Source organism: Tetrao urogallus (genome assembly GCF_951394365.1).
Source record: "Tetrao urogallus genome assembly, chromosome: 2".
NCBI classification, from domain to species: domain Eukaryota; kingdom Metazoa; phylum Chordata; class Aves; order Galliformes; family Phasianidae; genus Tetrao; species Tetrao urogallus.
The window spans coordinates 12,193,142-12,210,247 of NC_136814.1; the positions used below are offsets into that span (position 1 = coordinate 12,193,142).

Genomic DNA, 17,106 nt, shown 5'->3' on the forward strand with positions numbered 1-17,106 from the left:
GAGGGAGCAGCCGTGGGATTTTTTTCCACCTGTATGAGAGAAAGAATGCATCCCATCATCCTTGCTCTGACTGCACTGTACAAACTTGCTTTTTGGAAATATGCGACCAGGATCTATTTCGGCTGCAGTGCAAGTGCTTGGTTAATTTTGCAGCTCTAGACATTTTAAGTCATGCATAAATAATGCCATTGTTTTCCTATTTAAAACTATAGGAATCTCATTTCATATTACTAACCAGAAAAAGAATACTTAGACTTGATTCAGCTAACTTTAAAACTTTTTCCAGCTTCTGATAGAATATTTTTATATCTTATGTCTTAAATTAACAACAGAAAAGCCACTTGAAAAAGTAGACATTTCTGCTAATATTTATAAAGCAGTAAGAAAGATTGTGTGTAGCAGTTGGATTGTATCTCTCTACAGAGTACTTTGAATTGGGAAAAAATGAGTAAATTATGAAAGTAACCCAAATTTGCTTGATTTTTTTCACATGTGGCCATCTTTATATTAATTATAGAACAAAAAGAAATAGAAGTTGAGGCATGATTTTTTTTTTCTGCTTGACAAACCATTTCTTGTTATTATAACTCCCTTAGTCCAAGAACAAATGGGTTTGCACACAAATGTAACTTCCAATTTTTATTTATTCAGTGTAGCTTTTTTTCCCTTTCTGATCACTGATACATTGTGCCATGCGTCATTTACTTTGAAGAACTGTGTTTTTTCACATTCTATTTAAAAAATGTTATAAAGCAGAATTCCTAAGTGTTAGTATCTGATTTCAGGTACTGTAATTTGAGTCTGGAATGATGCCAGAAAGTCAATGAAAATGTGATGTATGAACCATACATATTGGTACTCTCTATATTTGGAGTCTTAGAAAACAACTTCTGGTTGTTGATGTGTAGCCGGCTTCCATGATGTATCTTCAAAGTCATGAAGCTTTGTTTGTGCCTTTGTCTGTTAGGCGTGGGGGGTCACATGCAGTATCCTTGATTTCAGTACACAGAATACGATTTCCTGTCAGTAATACATTTCTAAAGATTATAAATGGATAATGTCACTGGGAATTAAAATCTAAAGAGGATAGATGCATCTGAAACTAGAGAAATGGAGCAAGTTTGGGAGATATTCTTTAGAATTAATGGAAGATTTCTATAGCCCAACAGTTGAACTTAAGTTTCTAAGTCTGCTACACGTGCCTCCGACTGTTCTGAATCCTACATGAAAAGGTAAATTATTTGCTTTTGAACTGCCTGTGCTAAAGTGAAAAATTGTGATCTACATTGGATTGGTTTGCCAGAAAGAGAACGTTGATACAGTTTCACTGATGTCAGGTTTGGAAGGGGGGCTTCAGTGAACTCACTGGGTCTTACAGAGCAGCCTGAGGTTGGAGTGTCTCATGGCACGGCCTGGCCATCTTTCGCACTTTCCTCTCATGTGAGAGATATTTGATCTGACATTAATGTTAATGTGCTGAGAATTTGTGACTTGCCCTAGAATCCAGACTGAATTCTAGATTTCAAGTTTGGGATGTTCAGATTTGCAATGTCTGCAGAAAAATGTAGCAGCAACAGAAAAAGTTCATGGCATATAATTTTTCTGTAATTCAAAGTTCTGCATTGTTTCCATCTACAGATAAGAGAGAGTGTAAAGCTGCTCAGAAAGTGGTGAGCAAAGCTAATCGCTACTTAAGTTTCAGATATTCTTTCTTGCATGAATCTGGTGTTTTCTATTCTGCTTTGAATTAAATAAAGAATATTCAGGCTTTCACTCTAAGGCTGCCATGGGGTCTTTGGCATTTATGTAATGCAAGACTAGGTTTTTGTGAACCATTAAACCTATGTAGAAAGTTACTCATTAAAAAAAAATGAAGTTGCTTTTGTAAAAGCAGTGGTTGGCCTCGACAGTCTTTTCAATCGTTAGTGATAAGATTAAATAAACTGATTAAACAATTAACTAATGAAAGAAACGAATCCTACTGCAAATAATTATTGATCTCAATTTTGTCCAGGTTCACCTTTCCTTGCCAGTGAAGATGGTGTACTTGGAGGTGTGATAGTTCTTCGGTCTTGCAGGTGTTCAGCAGAACCTGAATTATCACAGGAGAAGCCAACTTTACTAGGTAATATTTCCTTACTCATTGTTGCTTGAGGTTTGGTGCTAAATCAAGGTAAAAGATTAAACAAAACTGTCGTTGAATGTTTGCTGTTGTTTAGAAGCCACAGGAATAAAAATGCATACAAATTGTTTGAGATTGTAAAACCTTAGAAAGTAAAATAATAATATATGCCTTGTTTGTCCTCGAAAATTGTGGAGAAGAGCACTCTGTCTGATCTGTTAATGTAGTTGAATCCCTCTAAGACCATGGCATAGAAATAATGGTTGCTTGAGGTGGCAGGATATGCTCTGCAAACAATCTTATTTTCAGCTAGGGATAATGCATATGCTCATTTATTGCTTCCCAGTGGCTCAGTGTCAAACATGTGATCTAAAGTTTTATTTTTTTCTTCCTCTTTTCTGAATGAAACATGAATATGCAGAGAATAGATTTAAAATTCAGAAGGAAAATAGTTTTATAGCTAGAAATTCTTTTTGTTATGCCTAGGAAAATCTCTTCAGATAAGTTGCTGTTCTGTTTGCTTACACATATAACAAGACTACTTTGTATGGTGATGAGCAGAAAACTGCTTTGCCTCCATTAATAGCTGACTGGTTAAAAAAGCTCTGAGCCTTTCAGCCCTATATATCCCTGAAAAAAAAAGATACTTACCCATCTCACCGCTTTACAGCGGAACAAGTGTACTGTAGGAAACAGGTAGTTTTCCTTAGTAGAGGAATAGCTAGGAAACTGACCTCTGTTAGACTACTAGCAGAGGTGGGTGGAAATAAAGCCCAGAAGCAGTAAAGTCCATGAATTATTTTGGCATGCCACTCATACTATGTGCTTTCCTGTGGTGCTCCCCAAATGTGGGCATCTATGTCCAGCCATACCGTGTGTTTATGTATTTGGTCATGTGAGCCTGGGTAATACGCATTTAATTATGTACGCAACCAGGATGAAACCTTTTTCCTTTAGTTCAATCCTCTTCTCTTGTTTCCTCAATTGCTTCCTGAATAGCTGTCAGAACCATTACAGCTTTGAGGTAGCTGTCGTATCTTTTAGGATCTGATATGACAAATTTGATCACCTAATTTCACTTGTGTATTAAGGCTTGTCTTTGCATCTCATCTGGTAATTCTTGAACCGCATAATTTCTTTTTAATTGATAGGATACTCTAGAGAGACACCTCTGTTTTAATTCATTACTACTTTTATCCCACTGAAACTCTGCAGCGCAGCCATATACTCTAGTATGTAATCTTGCTCAAGACAGCAAGTAGTGTTCATGATTCTCAATCCAGCAATCGCCGTTGATTTGCACTTTACGTGTTTAATAAACACGCCTTCCACAAGAGTTTCAGGTACATTTGTTTGGCTTTTGCAAAAACCCAGAGATTTGCAAGATGAATCTTTACTTTTCACTTAATACTGCTGGGATAGCGGTGGTGAACAGCAAAGGGACTTTTGAAATCTTGAATGGGAAAAGAATTAGGAAATAGATTTTGTATGTTAAATTTTTTGGAGTTATTACTTAAACAGCTTGTCTTTTTGAAAAAGTAGACTGTTAAGTAGCTCTGCTATTGTCTTTCAATTATTGGAAAGAAAAGATGGTCTCATGCTGACTCTTGAATCAGGACATGGGGTTGCTAAACATGCAGAGAATGTTGCAAGTTTGATTTACAGTTTTCAAATTTAAGAATGACATGATTATGCCGTTATTAATCTAGTGGAAAGAATCCCACCACATAAATTCTACATTTAAAAAGGAGTTTGGAAAATGACAATGCAGGCCTAATTAAACAAGAACAAATAAAATCAGCCTTTAATTTCTTATGCTTGGAAGTGAAAGTAGTATTTTCTATTTAATGTTTGACTTTGATGTAAGAAAAGATGTTCCTATTAAGGAAGACAGAATATTTTCCCTCAAATTTTATAAGGAAATTCCCCATACATTGCAAATTACAGCTTATATATAGGTATTTTTTGGTGTGCAGAAATTTCTGCCTTTTAATGTATAATTAAATGTATAATTTATATATACATATATATAGCATATATGTGTATATATATGTGACATATATATACATATTATATTATATATACATATTTTATATACATATAATAATGTACAAAAATTAATGTACTACTTACGTTGTTTTAATTGCAGATAAGTTGTGTAATACTTAAGAACTTGGTGTACAAAGTAATGAAATAATTTGTTTCCATTGCATGAATTTTTTTTTCCTATTTTTTAAACTATTGAAATAAATTTCAAGAAAGAAATTTATTAAATAGTCGAAAATGATTGAAATGTTCTCAGAGAATTAAGTATGTAATGTAGGATCTTACTGCAATGCAATTGCTTTTAATAAATAGCTAGTCATGTTGCAGGCTAGTGTATGGTACCTTTGGTGAGCAATGCAGAAGGAAAACAAATCTTTAAAATGTAGAAGAATGTGTCTAGAGTTACTAAAGACAAAGAAATACTTTGAGGGCAGTTGGCCTGAAATGTTGCTTAGCTTCTCAAAATTAAAAGGTGAATTTAATTTTGTCTGCAAAATATAAATACTTTCATTGACAGTTGAATCTTCGGGGTGTTAGGGAAGAATTGACCGTGTGAAACACAGTTACATTGCACTGAAGACATGTCACTGAAAATTTTTGGATAAACTTCGGTAATGTCAGTTGTGAATCTATTACAGGGAAGCAAATAACATACCTAAGTGAAGTTCATTTTTCTTTTGTCATGATATCTACAGAATGATGTCTGTCAGAATCTGCAAGTCTACTGGCATTGTCAGAAATTTAATGTTCTACTAATGGTTAATTACTATGCAAGGAAAAATGTCTCAAAGGATGAGCATAGTCAGCATGCTGTGACCTTCATCAATCATACTGAAGGAATGTGAGGAATATTAAGGAATTACGTTTTGAACAATATCTAAATACACTTTTTAGGTTACAGAAGTCCTATAATAAAATATGTGAAAATAGCTTTTCAAAGCATCTTACTTAATTTTTGTAAGACTTCTTTATAAAGCTCCAGTTGATGAGACCTAAACATATGAATAATGTGCTTTCCATTGGAATTTTTTAGGGTATGTGTGCATGTATATGTCAGAGAATTAAAGATTGCTGTAAAGGGTTGTTTAGAAGACTGGCAAATGAGGCCACTTTCAAAGATCAGAAAAATAATTTCTGGATTAACATGCATTAACAGGACATGTTGCCAGTGTTTAGTTTTCTAAATCAGTATCACTACAAACACAGAATTGTTGGTCTTCAAATTGTGTTCTAAATGAGCAGTGAGTATGCAGTTGATGCTATATACAGCTGGTGCTGGAGGTCAGGGTGATCAGACTTGGTCTTGTTTCGGAAGATTCTGTCATGTTAAATTACAGCTTGTAAGCTTTTTTGTGACACTTTGCATTTTTCATTGTAGTGGAATTTCTGTGGAGCCATACAACAGAGAGCATGTGTGTAGGATACATGTCTGCACAGGATGGCAAAGCTAAGGTAAGACTTGAAGAATAGGTTGTAATACAGTAAGAATGAGTGCAGAAGTTAAGGAGAATCTATATAGGAAATATGTTTTTAAAAAAAATTGTCTTGAAGAGAAGGAAAAAGTAATGGGTGCAGAAGAAATTCAGTGTATCTATGGCTGGAGCATTGTGATTCCGTTTTTTAATTACAGCAATTAACGATGTATGTATTATGTCAGTTTATATTTGAATAATTTTATCTGTCTGATTTGGTTATACTTATGGATAGTACAGCATTTTTTTGTGGGCATGTCATTCTCCAAATACAGGAATTGAACCGCTAAGAACATAGGGAGAGGATACTAAAAAGAGGCTTTGAGCTAGTTCCTATAACTATTTCCCCCTTTTTTTTTTTTTTTTTTTGAATGAGAATTGAAACTGAGTTTAGCTGTTGAAACTGGAAAAATCATAAACATCAAACAGTAGAGATTAACCAAGGAGGATAGGAGCAAAGTCTTCTTTGGAATACAGCACTGAATGGAGAAAAAAGGCAGGTACTACCATTATAATATGTAATTAGAATATGTAAGAGAGATGTTTGGACAATGAGAATCATCGTGGGAGAAGCTGCAAATGGAGACATAATCATTTTCATAGTCATCTATAACGTGTGACAATTTAAGGCTGAGAGTGGACAATCAGAACCAGTTAAAGGAAGTGACAAAAGTGGGGAAAGAGCCAGTGTAAAAGATGGCTCAATGTTAAAGTAATGGCAGAGTTTGTGTATTTTCTGCAATATTTACATGTATTTAAATAGGAGATGACTGCCAAGACTTTGATATCAGCCGATAAGAGTAAGAAAGGCTTCCAGCATTCTGAAGTGAGAATTTGAAGAAGGGTTAATTTTAAAGCCTGGAAGAGAGAAGAATTTGAGGTCCTCGATTTTGTTGGCTCTCTCCAGATGTAGGTACTTCTTGTGTCGCTAGGGAGCAAAGTTTAGTCATTGGCAGTAAAGGGGGAGAGGACTCTGAAACTCAAATCTTTCTCTGTTTTTGTTTGGTTTTTTGGGGGGCTAGGGAATGCTGTGTTTCATTTGAGATATAACTTTAATGGAGAATGTGAGTGAAATAATAATTACAGTAATAGAAAAAAATGTACAAAAAATTGACATCATAATTTTACACACCAGAAATGGTGTAACTGCTGGCTGGAGCATTGGGAACAGATGTCTGACTTGAGGAGTGAAAGGTAATTTCTTTTTTTTTTTAATATAAGAATGCCCCAGAAGGAGAATGAAGGTAAAAAGCTGGTAAAGGAAATGTTGGTAGAGGTGTTAGTGAAGTATTCTCTTTCATTACGTATGTCAAGTTATTTCTAGTTGAATATAGTGTGTTCTCACTTATTCTCTTAATATTGGTTTTACATTTTATTGGAAAAGAATCCAAACTCAAAGACTGAACTAGACTGAACTAAGTAAAACTAATGCAAGCTGAGCTGTGGATGTTTTAGTATTCAATAGTAAATTTAAAAGTTGTTATATTGTGTTCACAGTGGAAGAAGGAGAATTTCTAGAATGCACAGTGTTAGATTATCACAGTGTGCATACCTGCTTCTGGCTTACACTGGAAGGCTCAAAAGCTGCTTCTAAGGAAATGTTATTATTTCTTCCTGGTAGTGTCATTCTTATTAATTAATAAATGCTAAATGTGAAATCTATCTGGTAATGAGTACTAGCATGACAGTACCATGCCCAGAGATGTTTTCCTACTCACAGTTGCAACATTTGACATCTGGTGCACATTGTTTTCATACTGCTGGTAAATTCTCCAGCTGGTAATCTTGATTGTGCTGACAGACACAGCTGCTCCTCTTGGTTCACTTTTAAATTATGCTTTTGACCTTCATTGAAGAGTTAATCCCCCTCCCTTTCTTCCTCCTTTGAGTCTGTGGCCACAAATGCTTTCCAGAGAAAAACCACAAATGCTTTTGCTGCTGACTTCTATTGATCAAAAAAGTCTTCTGTCATAAAAGCTGGAATTTTTGTTCTGCTACAACTAGGGCTAAGTTATAGATGGAAAACTGGGTTTGAAATAGAACACAATGTAATGTAAGTTAAAGAAATATATATATAATCTTTTTTCTTTAATAAAGTAACTGCTTTGGTACAGTTAATGTTGAGTGCTTGCTGTGGAAAAAAATAATGGTATAAAAATAGAAGTATAAGATACCACTTGCTTGTGAGTACCATAGCAAAATCATCAGACAGCAGCTTGCACAGAAACATGTTGCTTTCCTATTTTTCTATGGAGGTAAGGAACTCCAGCTTTCATTTCTTTCATCAGTCAAGGACTCAAGTTTTATTCTGCATCCACTGTTAAGAATTAGGATCATAATTATATAAAGGGATACACACTAAACAAGAGAGGTCCTCCTTTTATCTGGGTGTGTTTCTTGCTGTACTGGAGACTAACGCACTGTAACTAGCAGCTGGTTGTTATGAATCCATTGCTAAGTTTGTGGAGATATCAGGAGCTTTTGTTGCAAGGCAGACTCACTCTGATCAGCTGGATACCAGCTCATCTACAGAAACTAGTGTGCTCAAGAGATGGAAACATACTCAACCAACTAACTACCAGTAATGCCTTAAAAGCAAAGTGAGAAAGGAAAGTAGAATCAGAGACTGAAAACCATATACCCTAACCTGATGGTGCTTCTGGCTTCTAGCATTGTGAGCTCTCCAAGTACTGATCAGTAGTCAGCCTTGCAACAAGGCTGTGTTTCTTTTTGATTAGGCATGACACAGCTGGCCAGTCATCTGCAGATAACACTGCACGTGTGCTTTCTAGCCAGTCTGAATGCAAAATATGGCTGGGCCTGCAAGAGCTGTAGAACAGTTTTGCACTCTGACTAGTAACTGATTTAAAGCATACTTTCTGGAAATATGTCCAGTGAGTTGGTTGGTTTGTTTGTTTTTGGAAAACCAATTGCCTGAAAAAATCAGTTTTCTGTTGAGTGTTGTTTTAAAATGTTGGTTGAAAGTTCTCGTTCTTCAAAAATAGCGTCGAGGCTTCCCAGATGAACTAAGTTCACACTTTTTTTGCTAATGCAGTCAACTCTGATTGTGTGTCCTATTACTTGTTTTTGGCTCTCTCTCAGTGCTGAAAGTGGATATAAAATGGATAACACTGAACATCTTCACTACTTGCCTAGTGGATATCTCCCTTTCTTCAGGTTCTTGTGCCCTTGGGTCCTTACATCATTGCCAGAAGTAACTGCTTGAAGCATTTATCATTGTATTCTTTATTTTTTGCCATCCCTTTTGACACTAGCAGTTTAATGATTACTCGGTGCCAGTGTTCACAGACTGGATGTGGAAGGAAACAAATGTTTTATCTGAACAACTGTAACTTTTTAAAGACGCTTCTTGGAACTGACCTGTACTGCCTCTTGCTACAGCTTTATCCCAGCTGGAACCTGGACCCCTCAGCTATGGTGAACTTAAGGGACAGTTGTAGCAGTTGCCCTCCCCAGTCTTTCTTCGTGAAGCAGTACTGTGGCACATTACTTCAGTGTTAGTCCTGTTCACTAGGAACACGACTGGACCTCCTGAGGTCTCCTGAAGCAAGTTCTTTCACTGACATTTGTGTCACATAATCTGACACTCTACTATTTCTAGCCATTTAATGGGACTGTTGAATGTTTTAGGCCACTGTGGAACTTTCTGGCCGTAGCCATGAGAAAAGATAGAAAATAATAGTCTGTGGGTTTCCTCTGCACTTATCTAGCTCCTTTTGTAGCGGTAACTGCTGCATCAGCAAAAGTTATCTTCTAGATTGAAGGCCTGAAAGTTTGAACATTGTTATGACTTGGAGAGGTAGATGTATTCCTTTCTGTTTTTGTGGCGCTGGATCGTGAATTACTTGATATAAATTTGAGATCTTTTATAATCTGTTAACTCTTTTACCCAAACTTTCTTCTCTTTCTGAGACTCTAGTCTTCAAAATAACCTTACAGATATTTTTTATGAATCTACAATAGATCCAAGCAGATCATTGTGCCAACTAAAAAGGTTGCCCAAGCTCTTTAAAGATTACTGTAGCAGCTTTGCATGAAGGGCTTTGAGACCTTTTGCCATGTAATGAGGAGAAATAGACTACTCCTTGAATTCACAATACTGTGATATGAGATGTACATGCAGAACCGAAGGAAAGGAGATTTGTGGATAGATTACAAGTTGATGGACTTCTGAGTTGCAGTCTCTGTATCTTCTTGTTCTTTGTCTGCTAAGCTCAACTGAGGATGGTGCAAAGAAAAAGAGGTTCCTCAATCTCAGATAACAGTGTAAATGCACGCCTGCAATGTAAGTGAACGTATAAACTATCTCTTGAAATTTCTGTTTGGTGGCAGGCAATCTTCATTTGATTTTTCACTGTGTATTTTTGCATAATCAAGCAGAAATCCTTCTAGTTCTGACAGGGTCTTCAGAGTATTTGCTTGCTTGGAGCTCACCACATTTTGTGTGCAAAAAGTAAAAGGTATCGGGATGTACCAGAGAACTTAAATTTTTCTGGACCTCCCCAAGTTTTTGTATTATCTTAGTTATTTAGAATAGCTGATGGTGAATGATATTTTTACTTGTAAACAGGACTTCCTTGCTATGTTTTCAATAGTGTTTTAAGGACAAGTGCCTTCACTGAGTGAAAAATCTAATCTTAATACCAACAATGGGCAGTTTTGGTCCTGTGTTATCTATATTTGAAGTAGTTTGTCAGCTTAGTATGGTTCTTAGTAGATATGCATAGGTCACATATTAAAATGTATAGATGCTGTTTACTCTTGCTATTATACAAATTCTGCAATAATTTTGAGGTATCATTGTAATTCAGCTTCATAAGTTTTATTTTTTCTAATAGCCAGATGACCTAGACAACTAATTTCCAAAACTCTGGATGTGATGCTTAATGTAATGCAGATTCATTTGCCAGTGTAAATCTTTGGCACATATACAGTTCATGAATTAATAAGCTTTATAATGCAGGTTTTCATACTGCAAGATTATATATGCCCTTCTTTCAGTTTTCTAGTAAACCAAATTCAAGTTGCTTTGCCAGATGAGGGGAACAGTAGTGAGGAGTATCATGCTGTCTTTGAAAACATCCATCAGCAACAACTCCTGTATTCACCAAATGTTGTGGTTGTAATATGTAAAAGAAATTTTATGTTTGACAGCTAATTTCATGTTTCAATATGAAGAAACAAGTGGACAGGGAGATCATTTCCAATTCACTCTTCCTGTTGAGATTACGTGTTATAATCAGATTTGCTCAACTTTGTTAACTCTGTAAAGTTTAGCAAAATTATTTTCCTCTATGTTTAAAGTCATACTTATGACAAACACTGATTGTAGTCTGTAGACTGTTGTGAGTTTTCTGATAATGAGCATTTGTATTTTATTCTGTGAGTAAAAGGTTTGAGAGCCCTTTTTGTGGAGGAAGGCAGCCAGCCAGTGCTCACTGGGTGAAGAAATACATACTGGAAGAATCCAAATTCTAATTTGAAAATTAGTGGAAAAAATTAACAAGCCTGGTTAGTTAACAGAAATACTAATTCAAAAAGTTTAGTCATTCATTTCAGACTACAGACTTCATGAGAGAGGAAATGTATATGTCACTGTTACACTTTTTTTTTCCCCCTTAATCTTCACTCTTGTCTGGAGACAGGGGAATCATTCAGAGGTTCTTACTTGAAAATAACTTCACATACAGCAGGACATCCAGTTCTCTCACAAAAATAAGATATTTATACTTGCTGGAAAAAACCTTCAGTGCTGAGATACCAATTAAAATATTAGGCATGTAGACCATCATGGAAATTATGGGCTTTGAGATGGGAAGATAAGTTCAATGTTTTTGGTTGAGTTCTTTCATGAAGCCAAAAGTTCTGGAACTTTCTTTGTATTTGACTGTCATATCTTAGGATGGAGCAGAGTAGATGATTTTATATATTTAGGTATGCAAATATAAATATAACAAGCTGACTTAGCACCTGCAGTTCACATCAGTAAAAATCCCATTTTAAACCATATGGCACTATTTTAGAATATCTCTACAATAGCCAGGAGTGGTGAACTGATTAGACCACTAGTTGGTACATAGCTTCAGATAAAATACTTCTATGAATCATATGAAGAGGTTAAAATGCTTTGGTTTTCAACTTTCTGAACTGCCATTGTTTTCTAAGGCATTATAGTATGAAGTTTATAGATGCACAACTTGTGTGAAATAATACATTTGATCCATGGGATGAATTTGAGCTAGGAAATCTGTTAGCTTCCTAAACAATCTGTGGGTAGACCTATGAGTGATTCTGAGATTCTAAACAGTTTATGGATTTCGTATTCCTTTTGTTTAAGGAGTAAAGTGATTCAAAGTGATTTAATTAAATATTTAAGTTTTTCTGAAAGTAATGCCTCCTATGTATTTTCATGGAAACTATGATGGATAGAGCTCAATAGTACTACTTAATAGAGCAAATGCTCAGCTACAAGATGCTATTTTTCAACACAGACTCTATGAGTTCTGCATTTTTTCTAGCTATGAACAAGAGCCTGCGTTCTGCTCTTGTAAAGATATGCACCAGCAGAGGTGATCCTTCACTTTTGTGTCACCACTGCTGAAATGCACCACCCGTACCTCACTGTTCTCACATTCACTGTTTGCTGTCCGTAAACATTCAGAAGCATTGAAGAATGTCAGTGCGTGCCATTTTTTCTGCATGGAGGAATTCAGTTCCACGCCTTTGCTTCATACGTGCTTCTATGTCAGGCACCATTCTGTCTCACTGCCCCTCTGCTGCCATCCTTGCACAGTAACAGGATATTGGTGGGAAGGTTCAACTTCTAGTGCCATCTCACCAACATCCACCTCTGACGCTGTGGGCCATCATAATTAAATACGAGGCATTACTTTTGGACCAGCCCTTATACATGACCTCCTCAGTCTCTGTTTCATTATATTTCATCTCAATAGTGTAATGAACGGAAAAAGTTTATTTTATAAATTATTCCATCCAAAGCACATCCCGAGCATGTAATAAGAAAACTAAACACATGAAGTACTCCCTTGACTTGCTTAAGAACTGAATGTGCTGCCATCTGGTAGTTGTACTCTGTTCTCTTGGCAGCATTTGATTGCCTTCAGTTTTCTCATGCAGAGTTGTCTGTCTTTTGGCTTATGTATTATATTAATTCTACACTGTATGTATGCTTTTAATGGAAAAAAAAAAAAAAAAAAAAAAAGCTGTTGTAACAAACTAATGTGAATAAAAGGAGAAAACTAGGTCTTTAACCACTGAAGGAGAAAAGTTTTTGATATTAGTTGGCCTCAAATATGTTTCAGACAATTTATTTGAGAGACATGAAGTAAAGTAAGTCTTGGCATAACTTGTAGTATTTTTTAAAAATTATACAAAATATGTGTAACTTTAAAAATTGATCAAATGTTCTTGATGAAAAGATGAAATCATATATTGTCTCTGTAGCAGTTAACACTTATTCCAAGGCAGGATGACTGATTAGTTTTGGACTTACTGGGCAATGGGAAGCTTTCCAGCCTACATCAAAAGGAACTGAGAGACAGTAACTTTCAGCAGGCAGTGTCTGTAGAAGCAGGGCTGAGGGATTTAGTTGCTCCACCATTTTATTTTAGTTAGATGGAAAAGAGGGACTAATTTTTTTATTTAGTTTTATTTAGTTTTTTGATGGCAAGTCCACACACGCCAAGATTCGGTATCTGATGGCTTCCTAGTTTGGTTGAGCTGTGTAGGTGGGGGGGAAAAAATCAAGTACTTAATCTAGCATTTGTCTTCTCTGCTTCTACAAGGCCCTCACTAACCTCGCTTTTTTCCCTAGTGAAACAAATCAAAACACTTTCTCAGGGACAGTAAAATTTCTATTTATGGAGCCAAAGATCTGGATAGCCTTGTCATTCTTGACCTACCTTTCCTCCACATGCTCCTTTTTCCTCAAGGAGAGGCTTCCTTGAAGCTCGATGGAGGATTAGTTCTGAAAAAAAATTCTTCTTTTCCTATTTTTGTTCAATTTTCTCCAGATGTGGGCTCATTCAGATTGTAAAGCTGATGTATTAATCAAATTCAACCAAAAGCTTTCCAATGTTTCTCTTTTTTGTTTCTTTGTTGTTGTATTTTAAAATATATTCTTATATTTTCAGTCTTAGTCTAATACATTGTGCAATCTGGTCTTAATGTAAAATATGATGTTGGGGGTATTGAAATATAACAAACATTACAAATAAGTTCTGTGGTTGCATTTTAAATGTCTTCAGTGTTCTTTGAAGTTTATTTTTATTTACTCAAGTTCATTCTTATGGCTAGGAACAAAGGAGATATAATTGTAAGAATGCACTTGGAAGTTAATCTGAATTTGTCTTGACATGTTAATTTTATCCTTTGATACTACTTATTAATTAACAAATTTTAAATACTGTCATCTCCTATCTGGATTTTGCACTACATACGACAGACAATAGTGAAAGTAAAAAGTCAGTGTAAAACACTGTCTGTGTTTGCTTGGTCATACAAAGTATGCAAATAAAAAGGTTCAGTTAAAGGCTTTAAGAAAGACTTTGTTGTGTGGCTTGGATGTTCCTGTAAATGGAAGTGTACATGTGCTACTATATGGTGCTGGACTCTTTATAGATGATAACTCATTTTTCCTTCTACACGAAATATGTTTTTGTATAGGAAACATGCTTTGGACATCTATTTAAATGTAGGTACTTGATAATACACTGATAGACATTAAATATCTGTTTTTCCTCTCTTGGATTTTTTTCCTTTCCTTGCTCAAGATCTCACTGAGATATTATGCATATCTAACTTCAAAAAATTACTAGGCGTTTAACTTTGGCTTGTGGGTTAAGTCAAGCCCGAGCAAAAAGTGAATTAATAATCCTAGAATCATAGAATATCCCAAGTTGGAAGAGACCCATAAGGATCATCGAGTCCAACCATTTTGGTGAAAAAGCTAATTTACACAAAGTAAGATCTGTTGTAGTTATAATGGAAAAAATTAATTATAAGATTGGTGATAATCCCACTAGTGCTAATATTTCTTCTATTTTGGTAGTGTTTTCTTGTTATGCCTCTTGACCCCATCTTTGTGCCTCTGCGCTTTTTGTTGCTCCGATGCTGTGTTCTGCTGATAATTCTGATAGATCACTGTGTAAGCAATCTCACTTACAAATGATGCTTGATTTTGTCTGGACCACAGGCTTGCTTTGATTGCGGAATCTCGCTGAACAATGCGTGGCATTTGTCCACGGAGGAAAGATGGCTATGGTGCCCCTGGAATAATGTTGTTTTTACGCTTTCATCCTATCCCACGTTTCATTTAGAAATGTTCGTAGGCCTGGAAAAATGTCTTCAGTCCTTTGGCCTAAAGAATCAAAAATACCCTTCTTTTATTTGTCTTTCTTTATCTCTCTCTCTGTTTTTTGTTTTGTTTTGTTTTAACTTATGAGAAAATATCTTCAAAATTATAAAGTTGCCAATTACCTTTAAGAGAAGCTAAGGGATTTGAAAAGATCTTTTTTTTCTTGAAATAGTAAATACCAAAATTTTTCTGAAAGAAGGAAGATGTTCATATATCAAGCACAAAGGCCACAGCTCAATGTTTAGCAGTAAAATGAAAACCTTTAAATATTTTTAATTAAATATCATTCTGTAATTTAACTGAAAACATGACCACCTACGAGCAGAAACCAGGATACCCTTATCAAGAAGGGAATTGAAAGAAGTTGTATCTAAGAGGCGAAACCTCTCTGGGGTGCAATGAATTGTGGTTACAGTATCAAATATCTTTCTGTTCAGTTGATGCAAGTTACACTTGTGGGACTTTTAACATCACAGAATCATAAAATGGTTTGGGTTGGAAGTGGGTCCTTGAAGGACATTTATTCCAACTCCCTTACAGCCCATTGCTTGTTGCTTGTTATACATTTTTCACCACTTAAACCATTTAAATGGAATAATGTACATACAAAAATGTAAATATATAGTTGACTGTGCTTAGAGAAAGCTGTAATTTCTCACACCAGTAACTTTGCTGTTGTGAGCTTTGTATCACAGCAGGAATCATTCTTCCTAATTTATTAATTGCCTAAGCATCAAGTTGTTGGAGCATTAATGAATCACCTGAATGAAATGCATAACTTGTGCTCCTGCTTCAGTGAGAGGGGTGGCTGTAGCATAGCTTGAGCTGGTGACACCTTTTGCCTCAAACCCAGATAAATGCCATTTTCAGCCCTACTTCATTTTAGAGTTTCGTAAGGCTCTTTTTTATGTTTTACCAGAGCCCATTCAGCAGCTCTGAAACTTGGAAGCAACAAAGTTTGTAGAAACATGCTTCTGAGTCTTTTCACTGCCTTGGTTAAACATTGATTTAGCCTTGACCTATATTAAAGCAACCAATATATCTGAAAATGTCTCTGCTTAGCTCAAAATTAACAGTGCATATGAAAACATAAGCAAGTTTTCTCCATGGAAAATGCAGAAGTGTTTTGACAGAAACACAATTGGTTTTGGGGTACTGTTTTATATATATTTTCATCATTGCAGTTGCCATGTACTGTGAAGTATGAGTTCATCTCTGACAAATATTTTTTTCTAGAATTTTTCTAAAGCATACTTTTGTATTCAGCGCTGATTTTCTTTGCATCTTCCTCAGGAATGGGCTAATAAACATGGAATTTCAGTTATTTTTCTTTTGTTTTGATGCAGAATAATTCTTTCTTCTATTTTTGGTGAACTGAGTCATTCAGTTTACTTTTTCTACACATCTGTCATGGTCATTCTCTTCATGTGTTAAACGCTAAGACAAACAAAATGCAAAAGAATCCAAATTGTTTACAGCTTTTCTAGTTTCTTTGTCATTTGTCCTTTGGACTGCAGTCATTGAACAGGTGAATTGTTCAATCCTTGCAAGCTTGTTCTGTATCCTGCATAATATTGCGTCTCGTCATACTTGGTAACACTTTCTTGACTTTTCCACAGACTCACATTTCAAGACTTCCTCCTGGAGCGGTGGCAGGACAGTCCGTAGCAATAGAAGGAGGAGTTTGCCGACTGGAGAGCCCAGAAAGCTGAACAGCTGATTCCTCACTTCATTGCAAAGAATGTGAATGACGTTTTCTACAATAAGTTTTTTTTGTGTGTCTTAACAAATGTTGGAAATTCTACTCTTGCTTTATACACCATATTGCCACCATGTGCTCCATAACTTGAGACAAGTGCTGCTGTAGTTTATGTTCTCACTCTGTGAATGGGAGTGTGTGCATGTTCATTTTTTCCCTGATAAAATAGGACCTCTTCCCAGTTGTACAAAGATTATATATGATTAGCGATTACGTTCTCATTGTTTTATGTTTGAGAAATATCTGAAAGTTAAAACGAAATAATAATTTAAATATGTGGTCACAATTGTCATTCATGTTCTAAATTTAA

At 35.6% G+C, this 17,106-nt stretch overlaps 1 protein-coding gene across 2 annotated transcripts in view; it reads left to right on the plus strand.

Moving 5' to 3' along the window:
• The window catches only part of TASP1 (taspase 1), a gene marked incomplete at both ends in the record, with an annotated part of 72,093 nt that extends 55,344 nt beyond the window's left edge, over positions 1 to 16,749 (plus strand). For both annotated transcript variants that reach the window (XM_079532506.1, XM_079532507.1), the window contains 3 exons: positions 2,015 to 2,125; positions 5,547 to 5,620; positions 16,657 to 16,749. In XM_079532506.1, coding sequence (XP_079388632.1) covers positions 2,015 to 2,125; positions 5,547 to 5,620; positions 16,657 to 16,749 — 278 coding nt within the window. The remainder of the gene's footprint in view (positions 1 to 2,014; positions 2,126 to 5,546; positions 5,621 to 16,656) is intronic.
• Positions 16,750 to 17,106: the final 357 nt, after the last annotated feature.